General features: G+C 38.6%; 1 protein-coding gene across 1 annotated transcript in view; it reads right to left on the reverse strand.

Moving 5' to 3' along the window:
- Nucleotides 1-4,447: 4,447 nt before the first annotated feature.
- The window catches only part of LOC136319192 (protein eyes shut homolog), a 323,769-nt gene continuing 305,866 nt past the window's right edge, over nucleotides 4,448-22,350 (reverse strand). Inside the window, exons 10-12 of the mRNA XM_066252570.1 lie at nucleotides 13,165-13,326; nucleotides 6,798-7,226; nucleotides 4,448-4,671 (exon numbers count right to left, since the gene is read on the reverse strand). Of these exons, the coding sequence (XP_066108667.1) occupies nucleotides 4,448-4,671; nucleotides 6,798-7,226; nucleotides 13,165-13,326 (815 nt within the window). The remainder of the gene's footprint in view (nucleotides 4,672-6,797; nucleotides 7,227-13,164; nucleotides 13,327-22,350) is intronic.

Raw genomic sequence — 22,350 nt, forward strand, 5'->3', positions numbered from 1 at the left:
TTTGAATCTGTAAAATATGTCATTAACCCTAATTTGGGGGTAGTTGCAGTTTCATATGCTGGTTTTGCTTGAAATAGAAAGCACATGGAAGCTGTTATTAATCCAAATCTAAATCTATTTACAATCTAAACTATATATTGTATTGATGTAATTTAAAGCAATAGCTACCAAATGGTACTAACACTTGAGGCCAAGCAAAGAGAAAAACCAGTACATTTACTTAACTATATTAATGAAGAAAAATATAAATGGCTTTACAAAATGAAAAGGGTAGTGTTTGATTTCTTGAAAAGTCTAGTGATCAGAGTTAAGAATAGGTTTTTATTTTTGTTTTTTTAACTAATAGAGGCAGCTATGTTTATGTCATTGGAGAGAAAAGGAGCGGAAGTTCAAGACCTTACATTTTGTCTAACTTCAGCAACTTGCATCATTTTTGTTGTTTGTCATCCTTCTGAAGTTTTTCATCACAAAAGTTCTGAAACAGGACTTGTACTTAAATAAAATTTGTTTAATTTTGGTCTACTTTTCTTTTGGAAACTAATTTGTTAGAAAATCTGCAAACAAAACTTAAGGTGGATGGGTCATCATTTGCACCATGATGAAAAAATTGTTAGGATTCCCGCCCCTCCCCTTAGCTTTTTTATTTCAAATATGTATGTTGTCAGTAAATCTGATTTCACTGCTTTATCTGGTTGGGGGTTATTCAAACACTAGGTTTCTTTTACAGAGTTCAAGTCAAGAATTAGAGAAAACAAAGTCAGTTTTTAATACATGTTGTAATGCTTAGCCAATAGTTTCTAATACATGTTGTGATGCTTACTTTAAAATTCATACCTCATTGGATTTTGACTCCACAAACCCTCTGTATTGCAAACCTTGTGCTGAACACTTTATATATAGTAGTATAAACCTTGGTCGGCCTGAAAGATTAAAGACTTATGTTTGAGCTGAGGAAACTGGTACTTGGAAAAGTCAAAAAACTTGACCCAGGTTAGATTGCTATGATCAGACCTGGGATTCTTAGTTCTGTTTTTCTCCAAAGTCAAAATGCATAGCAGTTGTGCTCTGAGAATTGAGAATTGAGAATAGGACAGAGGGACCAAAGCCTGATTATTATACATACCTTTCATAGCCCTTCCCATTTTCATTAACATACCTGAAACCCTATACAGAGCAAGCCGGGTAATACAAGATAATCTTCCTTTTTTAAGGTCCCCTGATTAGCACCTAAATTCCTTCCATGACTTTCATTCCCCTTTGTTGTGTAACATTTACAGCTGTCAGGTATCAGGATGTAGATATTTCGGGGTGCCATTCTGTTTACCACGGCTCTTGACTCACCTAATTGTAGCCTAGTTGTGGGTGAACCAATCTTAAAATTTTGGAGATATAAAACATCTAAGGTCATAGTAAATACATTTAAAGGTTAAAAATAATACCAGCAATAGAGAAGAGAATGGAGTTGCAAGTTAAACCGCTTAAATATTAATCTTTATTTGTTAAACTAAACTGGTAAATTTATACTGAGCTGTTCTTAGTTTTTAATATAGCAGTGTTTTTAAAGAATGATTTGAATCAAGTTTAAGTGCATTATAAGAGTTAAAGAATCAGCTACTAAAGCAAATAGTTGATGGAATTTTAACATTTGAATGTACCAGTTGCATAATTCCCATCTCCTTAGGTCCTTCTAAAACAGTGGTCAGGTTACCAATTTACTAATGACTACAAAGCCAGTATATTTATATAAAATCAACTCTTGACTTTTGTCTCCCAAAGCTGTTTACTGCTTTTTTTATTTTTATTTTTTTACAGGGACAGAGAGAGAGTCAGAGGGATAGGTAGGGATGGACAGACAGGAACGGAGAGAGATGAGAAGCATCAATCATCAGTTTTCCTTTGCGACACTGTAGTTGTTCATTGATTGCTTTCTCATATGTGCTATGACCGCAGGCCTTCAGCAGACTGAGTACCCCCCCCCCTCGAGCCAGTAACCTTGGGTCCATGCTAGTGAGTTTTTTGCTCAAACCAGATGAGCCCGCGCTCAAGCTGGCAACCCTGGGATCTCGAACCTGGTTCTTCCGCATCCCAGTCCGACACTCTATCCACTGCGCCACCGCCTGGTCAGGCTGTTTACTGCTTTTTAAAAAGTACCAAATACCCTGATTCTTTGATTCCTGTTCCATAAAGAAATTCACTTATTCATGTATAGAGTAAGAGGGTGCATGCATAGATGAGCTGAAAAACATTAGGTCAGTCTCTAGACGTGTCTTGAGAATATTTGCCCACTGTTCATATACAGATGCAGAAATAAGTCATTGGAGGGAATCCCAGGATACATACTTAAAACACCGTGAATCCAGTGTAACTCCCAGTATCCCCAAATACCTCTGATCCGCTCCCACCAGGAACTTACTCTTTAAGAAGAATCTGTAAAAGGTAAATATTGCCACCCCCTGGCTTAGATATTTCAACTCAATTTAAAAAGTGTACCCATGTTCACACTCGGCACTTTGTTTCAGAAGCATAACAGTAAAATTATCTTAAAAAGGTCTTTGTGTATTGATTATTGGCTTGTGCTGGAAATGCATCTCAGATAAATCTTCAACACCATCGCTAGGATAACAAAAACGAATGCTGACAATTGACCACGTGAGATTTTGGACTTGAAGGTGAAAAAAAAATGGACTTGCAGGAGAACCTCCAGGTGGCAGTTTTCAATTATGTTGTGCCTATTCTGCAGGTGTTTGCTAGGTTCTGGGAATTCTCTGGTGAGCAGTACCATTAGGCTTCCCGTTTCAGAGCTTGCAGTGTGGTGATCACACTTCAGTATAAATTTGCAACTGTGAGAAGCACTTTTAAAGCAACAATTCTCAAACTTTTTAGTTTCAGGACTCCTTTACACTTAATAGAGAACAGTAAGAGCTTTTGTGTTTATGATTTTATATCATTTAGCATATTAGAAATTAAAGTGTTACAGATTAAGAATATTTGTTAATTTAAAGATAATCCCATTGTATTAATGTAACTTTTTTTAATGGAAAATAACTTACAGACCAAATCAGTTTAGTAAGAGTGTCATTGTTTTTTATTTGTCCGCATCTCCAATTTCTGACTTAGGAGAGCTGGATCCTGTGTCTGCTTCATTCAGTGTTTTGCAGTCTGTCATTTTGTATGAAATGTATGAAGAAAATCTGGCTTCACATAGATTTGTTGGGAAAAGAAGTAATCTGCATCCTCTGAAAAGATCCTTGGACTACACTTTGGGAGACATTACTCTAAAGAAAGGCACACTATTATGAGACAACATGTGGCCTAAAATGATAGGGATGTGGTTCAGGCAGTTTTCTTGAAGACTTTATAACCTTACCTAGAACAGCTTTCTTGTCTTTTTACATAAAATGTGTATCTTTAAAAGTTACATTTGATTATTAACAAATGTTTTCTTTTGTGTGTGTGGCGGGGGTGGAATAATTCAGTTTTTAGAAAAATGCTTCAAGTTTCTGTTCTGGACCATTAGTTTTTCAGTCAGATCTATCTTACAGGCAGATCTTTCAATTGATTTCAAGGAATTTTATTTTGACAGAGGAACAGATAAGGACAGACAGAAAGGAAGGGAAAGAGATGAGAAGCATCAGTTCTTTTGTTGTGGCTCATTAATTCATTGATTGCTTTCTCATGTGCCTTGACAGGGAAGGGCGGGGCGCTACAGCAAAGCCAGTGACCCCTTGCTCTAGCCAGCGACCTTGGGCTTCAAGCCAGTGACTTTTGGGCTGAGCCAGCGACCATGGAGTCATGTCTGTGGTCCCACGCTCATGCCAGCGACCCTGTGCTCAAGCTGGTGAGCCCATGCTCATGTCGAGGACCTCGGGGTTTCAAACCTGGGCCTTCTGCATCCCAGTCCAGCACTGTCCACTGTGCCACCACCTGGTCAGGCTCAGGGAATTTTTTTAGAGCAGTTATCCCAATGACCTCAATATTTCAAAAGTTAAATGAAATGATAGGGACCAAAACAAATTCAAGTCAAAGCTGCTCAGAAAACAGTGGGTGGAGTTGTCTTGTGGGGTTGTGGTTTCTGTGAAAAACACCTTCGAATCAATGTATAGCCTGGAATTCCACCTTATATTTTGCTTGCACAGTCAATGGGAATAGTGTGTCTGGCAGCAGTGGTGCCGAAGTTCTGAACTTTGGTTCTAGGGCTTTCCAAGTATGTAGCTTTCCAATGATAATAAAGTGGCAAAAATAAAGCCTAAAAGAAAAAAAACACCTGAAGTACTTAAAATGATACATTTCTTAACTAGTTTTTTTGTATAGATGGGCCTGCACAGGCAGATTTTGCAAAAAGAATTTAACTTCAGTCTTTATTTTTTAAAGATTTTATTCATTGATTTTAGGCAATGGGAATGGAGGAACGGGAAGTACCAATTCTCGGTTGTTTCTCATATGTGCCTTAACCGGGCAAGCCCAGGGTTTTGAACCAGCGACCTCCGTGTTCCAGGTTGACACTTGATCCACTGCACCACCACAGGTCAAGCTGCTCCAGTCCTTTTTCTGTAAAGTCTCCATTAAATAGATAATTACATGTTTTACCTTTTAAGGTTATATAATGCTTATTACTTTTTTCTTCATAGTCCTGGCAGTTCTTTGTATCGGTCAAAACATCAAACTGAAATGCTAAGTAGCAACAACAGTAACTTACTCTCAATTTGCAACAGTGAAGGGGGACTAGGGAGTGAAAATACTATTCACAATCACTGGTACTGGGTAAAATGGACTTCCTCAAGTTATGCTTTAAACAGTACAGATATTAGGACAGTGATTTTCAGTGGCATTCTTTAGAACCTGTATTCTACCCAATTTTGAGGCCTGTAGATTTGGAAAGCTAAACATAAGTGAAGTTTAACATAAATTTAATTTTTAAATTATATCAGTTTTATACATTGTTTGCAAAGTCAAGTAATTCTATATAGTTTATAAACAAAACCCAACAGTATCTGTACTACTCTAGAGGTAAATACTTCTCATTCTTTTAGACATTTATTAGGATATTTACCTTCATTTTTTTTTTTTTTTTTTTTTTTTTTTTTTGTATTTTTCTGAAGCTGGAAACGGGGAGAGACAGTCAGACAGACTCCCACATGCGCCCAACCGGGATCCACCCAGCACTCCCACCAGGGGCGACGCTCTGCCCACCAGGGGGTGATGCTCTGCCCCTCCGGGGTGTTGCTCTGCCGCGACCAGAGCCACTCTAGTGCCTGGGGCAGAGGCCAAGGAGCCATCCCCAGCGCCCGGGCCATCTTTGCTCCAATGGAGCCTTGGCTGCAGGAGGGGAAGAGAGAGACAGAGAGGAAGGAGGGGGGGTGGAGAAGCAAATGGGTGCTGCTTCTATGTGCCCTGGCCGGGAATCAAACCCGGGTCCCCCGCACGCCAGGCCGACACTCTACCGCTGAGCCAACTGGCCAGGGCCTACCTTCATATTTGTAAGTGAGATGGATAGCTATTTAAAAATTAGTTACCAAGACTATAATATTGATGAGTTACTGTGAAAGATAAGGATTTAACTTTCCCCAGCCAACTCCTTTCTCTTATCTTTCACCTTCCCACAGTCATACAATTTTTGGTTTAAGCCAGTGTTTAAATTTCATATTGCAATCATGTGATTATAGCCATGTAATAGGATATTTTCTTACATAATTTTTATTTTCCTTTAACAACTTTTGCTTTTTCATTATTTTTCTTTGTGTGTATCACTAATTTGTTCCCACTTACATTTTACTTAAAAACAATTTACAGATGAATAAACACTAAATGAACTAACAGTGAAAACTACTAATTAACATACTTAACAGATAAATTGGATGTAGGAAAACAGCCAGAATATTTCTGTAGCTATACTTATAAGCTTATAAAAATGTGTTAGCATTTAGACTATTTCAGGTAATAGTAAATAGTTGATTTTTAGTAAACAATGTTCCAAATAATTACTGAATCAACAATTTACATAAATATTTTGTATATTAAAATAACCACTCATGTAACCTAATTTTATTCATCTCCATTATAAACATTGTACCCTTCTGATTCAATTAACTCAATTTTGTTTGAATCCTGAAAAAATACATCTTTAATTTTACCAACAAAATTTCTTTTAAAAATCTCTTGAGTAACAATATTTACCTTTCGACCATATTCAAAGCCCCCTAGGTAACTAATGCCATCATAGTTTAGAGCAACAAATTTTTTTCGGGGATCAATATCCTCAGAGAGAATCAGACTGCCATCTAGGTAGGCCTTAATAAGAGTCTGATTTTGAATTATAGTAATATGATGCCATTTATTACAACAGAATATAACATTGCTATAAATCATAGGAACAGTGATGCTTTCTCCTAAGTTAACTGCTATTTTCAAGGTCTGATTATGGAGACCAATTGCCAGGAAATCATTTTCTTCATTTTGAGCCTTTCCTATCCATACAATTAAGCCTTCTCTTTCTGTAGTGCTGAAATTTAAGGATAGAGTAGTGAACTGAAGGTTCCTTATTCTATAGTGTGGGTCAATGTATTTAATGTAAGAATTACCCGTAAATTTTGCAGTTGAAAATGAAGTTTTGTTTTCACAATACCTTCCCACCCAACCCAATGTACACAAACAACTATAAGAGAATAATTGGTCAGGTATACATAGAGATTGGTGGAGACAAAGATTATTCAAACAGTACACAGATTGATCACATGTATTTCCAGTCCAACGTGGCAAACATCTGCAGGAAAAAGTGGTGCCATTTACTACACATTTACCCTTATTTCTGCACACATTATACCCACAGGCTGTCCCATCACAATCGCCTACATTTGAGCCACCTTTCGCTCCTAGTTTAGTTAATTGTAAGTCTTGATTATTTATAATAACCTCTCGGACACAACCTTGAAAACCTACAGGTTCATTTGCTGTTGCCATGGGATTTACAAAACTTAAGGATGACACTCCTCCAATATAGAAGTCGGTATTTGTGTCTAGGTAGCTCATTTTACTGTTGGCTTTTTCTGTTATATTTACCCCATCCAGATCCAGGTAGCTTTCTGCACCAACTCTTCCTGCTTTAATCACATGCCAAGCACTTCTGTTAGTAGTTACTTTTTGGAGAGTTTCTAGAACGATAGTTCTGTCACCAAGATTGTAGCGAAGTTGAACAGAACCATTTGCTAAAGAGATACATAAAAAATCACCTGTTGAGAAAGAAAGCCAGTTTAGTAACAGTGGAATGTTACTCCAAAACTCATGCGCTTTCTGGCCACGTGAGTATGTTTTGGCATTGGAAAGAAAAGGTAACAGGTCTTGGTCATAATTATGGTAGAGAATTTTCTTTCCATTTACATTAAGGTATATGTGTATAAATTCACACATTTTTATTATTTTGTTCTGGAATTGGACACATACGTTTTCCCTAGTTATAAATATTTCCCATGGAGTGGATATATTGTGGTACTAAATTCAAGTGAGGTTCTCCTTTAGTAATTTTAGTTAAGGGTAAATATGTAAAAGTTACATTTACTCTAAGCCACTGACTTAGTTTTTGACAGATTGGGGAGGTAAGTAAAAGAAATAACTTAATAGAGGTACTATGAAAATCTTTTATAATATTGTATATGCTTCAACCATGCCCTTGGCAAGTTCTGTCTACAAGTACGCAGACCCCTAGTTGAGACCTCAGACTTCGTTTGTGAATTCCATACACCTGGCCTCTTCTAGTCTTCCCAAACTCGGCATCATTCCCTCCATCTAGTGCTAGTCTTCAAACATTTCGCTGTGATCCTTGGAGCCATCCTTTCTTTGATCCACATATAACTTGTCCAATATAGGTCTCTTATCATTTATTAGCATTTTGGTTCATTGTAAACATCTTGATTCTGTCCGCTTCTGCCATTCTAAATTTCTATCATCTCTGGTATATGATCTTTTGTTAGAGCCTCCTCACTCTTCCTTTCCAATTGATTTTCTAATCTACACTGAAGCTAGAGTGATTGTTTCAAATAAAATTCTCATTATTATGCTTCTCTTAATGGTATGAACTATTGTTGGGATAAGAACTCGAAATCTTTACCACAACGATAAAGGCTCTGCAAGTTCCTGGCCCCTCTGTCCAGCTTTACCTGGAGTGTGTTCTCTCACTGTTCCTCCACTCTGCTTCAGCAGCACTGACCTTGTTAGAATTTCATCTTGTTTCAGAACCTCGTGCACGTTTTCTTTTATTGGAACACTCCTCCACCCCATTGCACCTCAGCTAGGTAACTCATACCCATCTTTCACGTCTCAGATCAAATGCCACTTCCTCAAAGAAGTCTTTCTTGGGTCAGTTTTTTTTTTTCTATTAGTGTTTTAATAGCTCTAGGTTTTATTCTCCACAATATTTATCTCATTATTATATAGTCATGTATGAAAAAAAATCTAAACAAATGATCCAGCATGTGTATAGAGTTGCAATGAGGCATTCAGAGGAAAATAAAATGCAACTCTACAAGCCTGGGCAAAAAATGTAGCCCTCAGCCCTAGGATTGCTTCAAGAGCATAGCAACGTGGTTTACATAACTGTAGTACTCTTCCTCAAAACAGCATTTCTCCTGCCCTAACATTTCACAGTCAATAAAAAGTTCTTCCCTTTTCTATCTAGGAAGATTTCTTGGCACATGCTACACTTCTTTCCTCTTCCCCCATTTCCCACCTCATCTCCCACCTGCAAATGTTCTTTCTTCTATTCCCCCTTGTAGCCCACATCAGAGCACTCTAGGACAGCTGGGAGACCTAGCAGCTCTATGGTCATACCTATCATTTCCACCTGAGAAAAGTGTATGAAACCATGCAAACTATGGTTCTCTTGCTTTAATCATTTTCTCATAATTCTAGTGAATGTAATCTATCTTATTACATCTGTTAATATTTGATTAATAGCTGGCTTCTACACTAGCTTTTAAGCTTCATGAGAACAGGGGCTATATTTGATTTGGCCCAAAAAGTTCATCCTCGGCACTAGCAAGGTACCTGGAACATAATGATACACTAAAAAATATTGTTGCATTGAGAAATAGCTTTGTATAATTGTGGGATGAAATTAGTACTTCTCAAATACTAGCTTTATGGTATTAAAAAATCCTATAATATGTAAATTGTTTTTTTAATCTCCCAAAAAAGAAAGAAATCCAGTTCATTCCATATTTTCTTTTTTTTTTTTTTTTTTTCATTTTTCTGAAGCTGGAAACAGGGAGAGAAAGTCAGACAGACTCCCGCATGCGCCCAACCGGGATCCACCCGGCACGCCCACCAGGGGCGACCCTCTGCCCACCAGGGGGCGATGCTCTGCCCCTCCGGGGCGTCGCCATGTTGTGACCAGAGCCACTCTAGCGCCTGAGGCAGAGGCCACAGAGCCATCCCCAGCGCCCGGGCCATCTTTGCTCCAATGGAGCCTTGGCTGCGGGAGGGGAAGAGAGAGACAGAGAGGAAAGCGCGGCGGAGGGGTGGAGAAGCAAATGGGCGCTTCTCCTGTGTGCCCTGGCCAGGAATCGAACCCAGGTCCTCTGCACGCTAGGCCGACGCTCTACCGCTGAGCCAACCGGCCAGGGCCATTCCATATTTTCTAACACAAACAACATTTTAAGTCGAAGGAAAGAGAAATTATATAAGAAAATATTAAAACAAGTTTATAAGAAAATATTAAAAACAGATTAAAATAAATTTTTATAATACACTAGAACTATGAAGCAATTGATAATAAGTTTTAAGAATTTATAGCACTCAGAATATACTTTGTGGCTTGCAAGTAGACACATCAATTCTCTTTCACAGCATAATTGAAGAGTTTCTCTAGCTATTTGTATTGTAGTGTGCTATAGCAAACAGTCTTATATGGATGAGATCCATTGGAATAAAGAACTAAAGCTGTGATCTGCGATCTCACTGGCCAAGCTGTCAACCAGAAGAGAGAGCAAGGAGAATTGCTGATGTTAACATAGCTCTTTGCTGGTACATTCTTCTCATAAGCATTGACAAAAAAAAAAAAAAGGCAGGAGGTGGTGGGGTGCACATTTCTCTCCCTATGTGACCCTGGAAGCTAAAATAGCTCAGCCTTATTTGCAACTGTCAGGTAAGCCTTTTATTTTAGTTGACTAGGAAATGGTGCTGCAGTCATGGCTCATGAGTACAGATTGGCATTAGGGTAAGTAAATGTTCAAAGTTCACCACTAGCAGATGGTCCTTACAAGAAAGCTCGTAAGTGGAATGAAGATCACAAGTGAATGCACTTCGGCTATTTAACCAAGGTCCACAGGCCTCTCTCTGCCTCCCTGCCGCCTCTGGGCTGCCACGGCCCCCGGCACGCATCACAGGTCAGAGAAACCTGGTAGGACCTAGCATTTGTGAAGAGACTACAACTGGCAGAAATTTTGTATGCTTTTTTTTTCTTTAGAAAAGTAAAGGTAATATAACATTTTATTTTATTTTTTTATTATTTACTTGTTTGAATATGCTACGGCCCGCGGGCCGCAATGCGGCCCCCTGAGGCCATTTATCCAGCCCCCACTGCACTTCTGGAAGGGGCATCTCTTTCATTGGTGGTCAGTGAGAGGACCACTGTATTTGGCAGCCCTCCAATGGTCTGAGGGACAGTGAACTGGCCCCCTGTGTAAAAAGTTTGGAGACCCCTGCAGTTGACTAGGCTTTTTAATACACATTTGGGAAAATTAAATTATATCAAGATGAATTCAGGTAGCTGTGATTCATTTATGTTTACCATAATATTGATAATTTTTTGTCAAAAAACTAATTTTATGATATTACATATTTAGCAGAAACAGATAAGCAGGAAGCAGTCTTCTCTCTATCCAAAACCAAAGATCTAAAATCAACAAGGATAATCTTCAAATTATCCTTTTGTCTTAAAATTTACACTATTTGATATTCAAATTTTTTTATCTCTAAGGAGACAAAAACCTTGTTAACTGAGAATTTATTCTGGAACATATGAAAACTTAATTGGCCTTTGAAAATCTAAATTTGTGATTTTTGACATTGTGTTAGTAAGTAAGCATTTTTTACTAATAGCTCCTCTTAGCAGAGGAGGAGCTCGAAGCCTTGGTTAATGTTTACATCAGTCGTTCTTAGACAAGGTACAAAGTACAGGACGGGACAGTCACCTGTATTTTATGCAGTCTTCAATAGGTGAAACATACTTCATCACTTGTTACACCACTTGATCACTTGATTGCTAATAAGTATATGTCTGTTATCTGATAATTACCTATCGGTTAATCTAAGTCTGTTAATGTAGAGTTTAGACATTTTAATATTTTAAAGTTTTTATGACTTTCTTGCACAAGTGTCAAATACAGCACCAATCATGACATGAAACTAATAAATCTATTTTCAGTTCTTTTTGCAAATAGTGCCTGCTGGCAGATAAAAGGAAAAGCTAGACTTTCATGTACTGAAATACAATGCCATTTAATAACAGAAGTAAAATTAATGTGTTCTTGCCTCCTGTGAGTGTTAATGTGTATGAGCTTTTAATTTTACATACATAAACATAAATATGTATTCAGTGTACTGATTATGAAATTATAGTACAACATCCTTGGACAGTCAGAGTCCCAAATAGCTCTTGATTTTCTACCCTTACCATATGAAGGTTAACTTTGAAGGTTTTTATTTTATTTATTTATTTATTTATTTATTTTTGTTTTATTTTATTTTTTAAAGTGAGAGTAGGGGAGATACAGAGACGGACTCCCAGATATGCTCTGACCAGTATCCACCTGGCGACCCCCATCTGAGGTCAATGCTCTGCCCATCTGGGGCCATGCTTGCAACCATGCTATTTTTAACACTTGAAGCAGAGGCTTGACAGAGCTGTCCTCAGCACCCTGGGCTGACATGCTCAAATCAATTGAGCCATGGCTATGGGAGGGGGAGAAGCAGATGATGGCCTCTCTTGTGTGTCCTGACCAGGAATTGAACCCATGACCTCCACACGCCGGTTGGATGCTCTACCGCTGAGCCAACTGGCCAGGGCCAAGGTTTTTTGTTTTGTTTTTATGAACAATATAAATAAAGCTGATTACCTCTTAATGTCTCTTGATTTGTAAGCAGTAATTTTCTATTTGTGCACGATTCTTTCAGCATTTTTACAGGGAGATTTAAATTAATCATGAATTTAAAACCAAATATCAAGCCTCAAGAGAACAAATCTCTTCTAAGGCTCAATCATGTTATCTTTTTTCTTTGAAATTACTATCTTTTCTCCTTGAATTTATTTTAAGATATCTCACCAGTGCAGTGAGATAGAACCATTTTGGTCTAATTCTCAGATATTATCATTTAGCAACATGTTAAGATACCTTTAAAATAATTAGATTAGACTGTGAAAATCAGGCCATGATTTTTTGTTGACTATGAGAAACAAACTGATTTAATTATTTCTCACTACCAAAATTTTAATTTCTGAGAAACAAAATGAATGAAAAGCCTAAATGTAAAATTTTAAAAAATATTTTGCAGTAAAGATGTAACTTTGTCACAGTTCAGGGAAAAGATATGAAAATGAAATTAACAAAGTAGTGACTCAAATATCAATTTTTAGAACTAGAGCATAGTACTTGGATATTTTTATTCCATATTTTACAGTAATTATGCAACTTCTTTAGTTAAAAATAAGTTTTACAAACTTATTTTGGGATGTGAATCCTAGGTTTTTGCCATCTAGAAGGCAGGACAACATAAAAATTTTGGAGCTGTAAAGGTGGACAGATTTATTGGAAATATATCGATAACCATACCTTCCTTTACTCTTTTATAAGCACATTTTGTTCCTTTTCCCATAGACTCTCAGGCATGGCTTCACCCTCTTTTTGATAGGATTATTATAAAGCTGAGCATATACTATATTTGGATTTTGCTAACTTTAATTCTAATGAAGCTCTTGCTATTTTATTAACATATTTAGGGAGTCAGTTGTATGAATAAATTAGAGTAATAGTGAAACATGAAAGTATCAAATGTTTAAATATTTATAGGCTAGGTGACTTAAAAATAAAAACACTTCATCACATACTACTTAAGAGGTGACTGAGAATTCATTAGGATTTTTCCCCCTGCAAACAACCATCCTGCCATTTTTACCTGATTGTGCTTTTAAGTGTTGAGCAACATAAAATAGGATGCCATCTGTAGAAAAAGGCCGGAACTGCAATTGAATATGTGTCTTCTTTCGAATACGAAAGGAAGCAAAAGACATCCAAGATAATTCATGGCTTTTGAAAGATGGATCACTTATAGACAAGTCTAGAAAACAAAAAATAAAAACCTGTTTCAAAAAACAATCTTGTTCATAAATTCAGTAAACTCAAAATGTCACTTAACCTTTCAGATGTTTCCCCCAAATGTTTATATATTGAACCTTGGTACTTGTTCTAATCCCATTACAGTAGGCTTTTTGTAGTGGGGCCAGTTACTGGAAAGCCTTCCATTGCTTCTGGTAACTAGGTTCCTGTTGCTAGTACTATGTGACACAAATCCTCTGCTCTAGATTGCATCATAGACAGACATCAGAAGCAACGATTCTGGGAATGTCTTACTATCTCAAGAATATGAGCTTCTTGGAATGTCTTACATTAATAATGCTTTCAAAATGATGATACAAATAGTGGAATATAGAAGGTATCACTATATGAATTACTCCGTTTCTATATTTCTGATAAAAATATAAAGTATAATCAAGTCAATATATTTTAAGTGATTATATAAATGAAAATAAATGTCAGTTTACTGGACAACAATTTAGGTCCATATCTCTTCAGAAAGTGCTAACTTTGGTTTTACTTCATGTTAAGCATGAGACGATTTATTTCAATATGAATTGAAGTTCAGTTATCAGCCTCACTTCTTGTTCATTAGATACTGTTGTTTCTGTGTGTAAGGCCAGGAGCCGTCATCGTGACCATTCACATGCAGGTTCCCATTGGATTCGGGCAGGCGATAAAGAAATGGCGGAGTCAGAGGATGGGGGGCCATCCTATTTATTGGTGTCTCACCAAGACAGGCAAACCACAAAAGAAGACAAGGGAAAAGCAGAAAACCAGCTCTTCCCATGAAGGGCAAGGGATCAGGGGAGCCCCTGCAATTGTGATAGCAGGAACTGTGTTTGAGCTCCTGGTCTGTCCCACTTTATAGTGTAGAAAACCAAAATCCCTTAATCCAATATACAAACAAGGAAGTCTCCAATACAAAGTCACTTATCCAAGGCATAATTGGATTTCTCATGAGAGTGCACCACCCAGATCATACAATCAGTCAAGGGTGTGGGGAAAAGCTTAGTCCCAAAACCAAACCTCAGGCTACAACAACCTGGCCTGTTTATAGCCTGTCCCCCACACCCATTATAAGTCACAAGCGAGCAAACATATATATCATGTTTACAAACTTATTTGACCAACACTGTGTATAACCAACTGGATGGGAATTATGAGAGGAAGAAAAAATTCTGAACTTTTGGCAGGCAGTTTTTATCTGTTTATGAAATCTATATCCCTTCTTTTTTTGTTTTTGTGACAGACAGAGAGACAGAGAGAGGAACAGATGGGAACAGACAGGATGGAAGAGAGATGAGAAGCATCAATTCTTTGTTGGGGCTCCTTAGTCTCCTTAGTTGTTCATTGATTGCTTTCTCATATGTGCCTTGACCAGGGAGCTATAGCAGAGTTAGTGACCCCTTGCTCAAGCCGGCGACCTCGGGATTTCAAACCTGGGTCCTTTGCATCCCAGTCTGATGCTCTACCCACTGCGCCACCACCTGGTCAGGCTATATCCCTTCTTTCTTCATTTTATAATGAGACAGTGGTTCTTAGAGCATGCTTTGGTTCACCACATGCTTTGAGCCATTAATGTTTTCTTTGCCTTTTCTCCCTTTGGATCAGGCCTATACACCTGTCGTCTTTCACTGTTAGATTGATAGGCAACTGGTGGGTGTTTATCTAAGGGATGCTGGCATTTGCTTACGTTTAAGCAGCTATGTTATTCATTATTGATTTGCTGCAGTTCAGAATGGTAGAGATTAGAATCACACGGTGCAGTTAACCAAAAATGCCAACTACTGTACCTCATTCCTGTGGGGTCTGATTTATTACAGCTGAAATGTATATATATATTTTAGAGAGACAGACAGAGAGGGACAGACAAGGACAGACAAGAAGAGATAGAGATGAGATGCATCAATTCTTCATTGTGGCACCTTAGTTCTTCATTGATTGCTCTCTCATATGTGCCTTGACTGGGGGGGGGGGCGGCATTCCATGAGCCAGTGACCTCTTGCTCAAGCCAGTGACCTTGGGCTTAAGCCAGCAACCTTGGGCTTTAAGCCAGCGACCTTTGGCTCAAGCCAGCAACCATGGGGTCATGTCTATGATCCCACGCTCAAGCCAGCAACCCTGTGCTCAAGCTGGTGAGCCTGTGCTCAAGCCGGATGAGCCTGGCTCAGCTGGTAACCTCAGGATTTCAAACCTGGGTCCTCCGCATCCCAGTCTAACACACTATCCACTGCACTCTTGCCTGGTCAGTCATGAAATGTATTTTTTATAAACACCCAAATGTTTCTGACATACATGTTTTAGGTCACATGTTCATACACACTGAATTAAAGTTTATTTTTAGAATACAGGGATGGTCTAAAAAGTGGGCATCCTTTGAAATTGTAGGAATTACTAAAGTAACACATATTCATTATAAGACATTTAAACAGTATAGAAGAGTATAAAGTAAAATGATGACATTTCATTGTTCTTTCTTCTCTCTTAATTCCCAGGAACCACTGTTTACAGTTTATTGAATGTATAGCCAGACTTCAGTTTTCAGTGCATCTACAGTTTCTCTGTGTGTATATCTAGTAGTATGTGATTTACTTCATATAAATGAAACCATGCTATATATTACCTATGCATAGTATATATAGTTTTTTTTAAATTCAGTGAGAGAAGGGGAGGCAAAGAGACAGACTCCTGCATGTGCCCTGACTGGGAATTTGGAAAGCCCATTAGGATGGTCTGCTCATCTGGGGTGTTGCTCTGTTGTTCAGCAACTGAGCTCTACTTAGCGCCTGAGGCAGAGGCCATAGAGCCATCCTCAGCATCGGGGCAAACTTGCTCCAATCGAGTCATGGCTGCAGGAAGGGAAGAGAGAGAGAGACAGAGAGAGAGAGAGAGAGAAGAGAGGGAGGGTTGGAGAAGCAGATGGGAGCTTCTCCTGTGTGTCCTGACCAGGAATTGAACATGGGACATCCATAAGCCAGGCCGACACTCTACCACTTAGCCAACCAGCCAGGGCCTTATATTTTTTTAACTCAGTAATTTATTTTTATGAAACTTTGGTGTTAGCATATATTGCCTATTGTTTCAACACAATTGATATCTTTTATTGGGTAAAAGGTATCAATTGATATCTGAGTTATGATTTTGTACATTGAAGTGTTACAGCTTAAGCAGAACACAGAAAGTTCTGATGCTTTTTAGATGTGACTGGGTCTGCCATCACAGGCAGAAGTTGCATAGAAATTTCAAGGAACTCTGATTCAGCCGATCATCTCTATCATCACTAAATTAGCTGCAGAACATTTCCGCTATTGTTCACTTTGAGAGAGAATTTGGGAAAAGTCCCAGTTTTCCAGTGACTCACAAGATCACTCTGACAGTGAGTCATCCTTAGGAGACTTTGCTAATCAATATAGATTAATTAAGAAAACCAACACCCTTTTTCTTGGACAACTAATCTACTGGGCTCTGGCCAATGGCCTCAGGGCTGGCTGGTCAGCGTGAGAGGCGGTTCCAGAAGGGATCATTTTCTCTGAGGAATAATAATTAATGGTTCACATGACCCCCAAATTATATAAGCTTCACTCATGATCTCGCTTTTATGACTTTGTTATGAATAGGATTCCTAGAGAAATTACTAGCGTTTATGTTTACCACTGTTTCACCACTGTAGCACTGGCTGCAACCAGGCTGGTACAGTCTGATGAAGAACAAAGCAGTGTGGGCTGAGGAGGGAGGTGGGAACACTTGGACTGCAATGACCCACAGTCTGATTTAGGGAATCCATAGATTTCTAAAACCACATATTTTGGGTAAATACTGGGGTGGGGCAAAAGTAGGTTTACAGTTATGAGGACACAAAGTGGTGTTTATTCTTGTATTATTATTTATTCATTATTATGCTATTTCCTATATGAACAACTGTAAGCTTACTTTTGCCCACCCCTGTATATCTCTTCAAAACACTTAAGAATAGGTTATATGGGACATCAGAGGAAGACATTTTTGGCATGAGCAAAGATTGCTTCAGGAAGAGCACAGGTTAGCATATTATCAAAGATCACAGGAAAGATGTGAGGACTTGTAATTATGTATTGAAAGGGCTGGACTTGGTTAGAGACACACAGGAAGTAGTTTGTTCTTTCCCCCGATGATTGCCCTTTAGACACGCTTTGGGGGAATTTTTCATTCTTATTCATGGTGATATCTTGGGCAAATTCCTTAGCTTTTTGAACATTTTCAGGTCTCAGGGAAATGTTATTTTCAGATATTAAGAAGTCCTACTGAATCTGCATCAAAATCCCATGTCTTGGCCACTGTGAACAGTGCTGCAATGAACATGGGGCTACATGTGTCTTCACGTATCAATGTTTCTGAGGTTTTGGGGAGACATGGAAACAACCAAAAAACCCTTCAATAGAAGACTGGATAAAGAAGATGTGGGCCTGACCTGTGGTGGCGCAGTGGATAAAGCATTGACCTGGAAATGCTGAGGTTGCCGGTTCGAAACCCTGGGCTTGCCTGGTCAAGGCACATATGGGAGTTGATGCTTCCAGCTCCTCCCCCCCCCCCGTCTCTCCTCTCTCTCTCTCTCTCTCTCTCTCTCTCTCTCTCTCTGTCTCTCCCTCTCCTCTCTAAAATGAATAAATAAAAAAAATTTAAAAAAAAAAAAAAAAAAAAGAAGATGTGGCACATATACACTATGGAATACTACTCAGCCATAAGAAATGATGACATCAGATCATTTACAGCAAAATGGTGGGATCTTGATAACATTATAAGGAGTGAAATAAGTAAATCAGAAAAAACAAGAACTACATGATTCCATACATTGGTGGAACATAAAAATGAGACTAAGAGACATGGACAAGAGTGTGGTGGTTACCAGGGGTGGGGGGAGGGAGGACATGGGAGGGAGGGAGGGAGAGAGTTAGGGGGAGGGGGAGGGGCACAGAGAACTAGATAGAGGGTGGCGGAGGACAATCTGACTTTGGGCGAGGGGTACGCAACATAATTTAATGACAAAATAACCTAGACATGTTTTCTTTGAATATATGTACCCTGATTTATTAATGTCATCCCATTACCATTAATAAAAATTTATTTAAAAAAAAAATCCCAATCTCTTGCCTAATTCCAAGCTTCTATTCTTTCTCCATAGTTCAGATCTCACCCGAGCTTGGAAAAGGGAGTCGGGGGAGAGGTGTGTGTTTTCCTGTTTGCACTAATCCTTGCTCTCCTCCTTCACCTTGCTGCTTTGCTTTGCTGCTCTTAGCTTTTCCGAGGTGAGTTTGGGGATCAGTAATGAGAAGACCATGGAAGGGTCTTTCTTGTCTGCTGCTACTTGTAGTCTCTCTCAGCTGTCAAATGTCCTCTGTCATGGCAGACAGTCTTTTGGATTTTTCAGTGTCCTTCAGCTTTCAGCTGGTCCCTCTGTCCTGCAGTTCCTGACAAGGCTGGTGCACCTTGGAGGGCTGTTACGGCTTCCACTCTGCCTTTGCTCTTGTGATATGCTTCTAGCCTCCTTGTGCTTGAGACCGTTTGCTTTTCTGGGTAAATTTCTTTCAAGGTGACACATGCTTGTGTAACTTAGTTGCACCCTGTTTTCAGTGGGAGGGCACCATTCCCCCAGCGACCCTGACTCTAGTCCTGCCATTAGAGAAAGCTCCAGCGCAAAAAATAATCAGATTTATATGGAACTATAAAAAATCCCGAATAGCCAAAGCAACCCTAAAGAAAAAGAATGAAGCTGGGGGCATTACAATACCTGACTTCAAACTATATTATAGGGCCACGACAATCAAAACAGCATGGTATTGGTAGAAAAATAGACACTCAGACCAATGGAACAGAATAGAAAGCCCAGAAATAAAAGCACATATATATAGTCAAATAAATTTTGATAAAGGGGCCAAAAACACACAATGGAGAAAAGAAAGCCTCTTCAATAAATGGTGCTGGGAAAACTGGAAAGCCACAAGCAAAAGAATGAAACTGGACTACAGTCTATCCCCCTGTACTAAAATTAACTCAAAATGGATCAAAGATCTAAACATAAGACCTGAAACAATTAAGTACATAGAAGAAGACATAGGTACTAAACTCATGGACCTGGGTCTTAAAGAGCATTTTATGAATTTGACTCCAATGGCAAGAGAAGTGAAGGCAAAAATTAAGGAATGGGACTACATCAGACTAAGAAGTTTTTGCTCAGCAAGAGAAACTGATAACAAAATAAACAGACAGCCAACTAAATGGGAAATGACATTTTCAAACAACAGCTCAGATAAGGGCCTAATATCCAAAATTTACAAAGAACTCGTAAAACTCAACAACAAACAAACAATCCAATAAAAAAATGGGAAGAGGACATGAACAGACACTTCTCCCAGGAAGAAATACAAATGGCCAACAGATATATGAAAAGATGCTCATCTTTGTTAGTTATTAGAGAAATGCAAATAAAAATACCAAAATATCTCTCTGCAATGAGATACCACCTCACACCTGTTAGATTAGCTATTATTAACAAGACAGGTAGTAGCAAATGTTGGAGAGGCTGTGGAGAAAAAGGAACCTTCATCCACTGTTGGTGGGAATGTAAAGTAGTACAACCATTATGGAAGAAAGTATGGTGGTTCCTCAAAAAACTGAAAATAGAACTACCTTATGACCCAGCAATCCCTCTACTGGGTATATATCCCCAAAACTCAGAAACATTGATACGTAAAGACACATGCAGCCCCATGTTCATTGCAGCATTGTTCACAGTGGCCAGGACATGGAAACAACCAAAAAGCCCGTCAATAGATGACTGGATAAAGAAGATGTGGCACATATACACTAAGGAATACTACTCAGCCATAAGAAATGATGACATCGGATCATTTACAGCAAAATGGTGGGATCTTGATAACATTATACGAAGTGAAATAAGTAAATCAGAAAAAACCAGGAACTGCATTATTCCATATGTAGGTGGGACATAAAAGTGAAACTAAGAGACATTGATAAGAGTGTAGTGGTTACAGGGGGAGGGGGGAGAGGGAGAAGGAAAGGGGGAGGGGGAGGGGCACAAAGAAAACTATTGAATAGATAGAGAGAAAGCTCCAGCCAGCCTTCTGTCTTCAGGCTGCGTGCAGTGGGGATCAGGCACTGGTTTGAAGTCTTCCCTCACTCCAGGCGAAGTAAATCTGGGTGTCCTGAGATCTTCTTTTACTCTTGTTTTCCTCTCTGGTTCCACAATGTCAGCTTAGCAGAAACTGACAACTCTGGGAGAGAAATGTTCATTTTCCCGGCTAACAAGGCCCCTGTCTTCTGAATACTTTTTGATACCTTGTTTTTTGATGATACTCCTTTGGTTCTTCCTACGGCCAATATTCCTCTTCAATAAAGTTTCTTTCTCTGAACCAACTCTCCCGCCCTCTCTCTCCCTCCCTCCCTCCCTCCCTCATCCGCTGAGAATGAGTGATGTGTCAGTCGTGTCACATTAGACAGATTTGACATGGACTCTCACCTCTTTTCAGTCAGCACAATGTCCTTGTGATCCATGAGAATTCTGTGTATCAACAGTGCGAACCTTTTTATTTCTGTGTGATATTCCAATTTGTTTGACCATCTACTGAAGGACATGTGTGCTGTTTCCAGTCTTGTGCTATAACAATAAAGTTACTACGCACATGCAGGTACATATCTTTGTGTAGATACAAGTTTTTATTTCTCTGATATAAATATCCAAGAATGTGACTGCTGGGTTGTATGGTTATTAAATGCTCAGTCTTATAAGAAACTGCCAAATTATTTTCTAGAGTGGCTGACCATTTTGTAATCTTATCAGAGATTTAGTTTCTCACAATATTTGGTAATGCCACTCTTTTTTTATTTTAGTTTTTTTCTAGTAGGTATGCAGTGCTATCTCACCACCCATAAACTCTTCTTAGACTTGTTCGCATGCAGCCCAGCTCCTGTTCTCAGCTTCGAGGCCCTAGTTAAAACTCTTAGACAACAAGGAGGGTCAAATGTAATTCCTCATTGCACAGTGATTCATATAACCTCTGACATAATTGTTTTTAGCCATCCACGTTAAAAGTTTAAAAGGTGACTTAAAGGGTTAAAAAGACCTTAGTTATTTCACTTGTAATATAATATATATATATATATATTTTTTTTCTTATTCCTTGATGTTGAAAAAAATCCCAAACATTAGCCGTGTAGCTTAATGTGTCTACCTAGTCTGAAGTATCCTCTGCACTTTGTTATTTTAATATTTTCATAGCTCTTATCACGACCGCAGTTATTTTATTTTTAGATTTATTATTTTTAATTTTCTTTTTAATTGATTGTGTTGACTTGGTTTCAAGTGTCCCACTCAGTATAACAGAATCTACACTCCACACTGTGCCCTCCCTCATAATGCCCTTATAATAGATTCTTGTCTGAAGTTCTCCTAGTCTTTGTTATTTGGATGTAGAGGTGTGGAACTCATGAAGGTTGCTCGTCCAACATTTCAATTTATCTCTCCTTTTTAGCACAGGATAGGATTGTACTTTCCTGTCCCTTTTGAGATTAGAGGTCATTTTATGATTTTTTTCCAGCAAATGAAATGCGAGCCTGTGTGACATGTATCATTTCGGGACAGAACCAGGGTATAATTTGCACTATCTTTCTTATACTGGGTGAGTGTTGAAGCAGCAGTCATAAAAAAAAAAAGAGAGAGAGAGCCTCCATCCACCCCAGTCCTTGTGAAACCAGTCTAAGAAAAGCCTGGCTAGCAACACTTGCTGTGAGCAAGAAATACGTTTTTGTTTGTTAATTAAGCAACTGAAATCTTTGAGATTGTTTCTCACTGCATCGTAACCTGGCCTAACATGATTAGTACAGGGAGTTTATAAAGACCAGCAGAAAAAAGTTAGTCTTAATAAGAAACATTTCATATTTAAAAGTACCAACTGTCATGTTATAATGAAATGAAATAATCTCTGTTAAACTAAAACACAGCAAGAAGAAA

Source organism: Saccopteryx bilineata, chromosome 1 (genome assembly GCF_036850765.1).
Source record: "Saccopteryx bilineata isolate mSacBil1 chromosome 1, mSacBil1_pri_phased_curated, whole genome shotgun sequence".
Lineage (NCBI taxonomy): Eukaryota > Metazoa > Chordata > Mammalia > Chiroptera > Emballonuridae > Saccopteryx > Saccopteryx bilineata.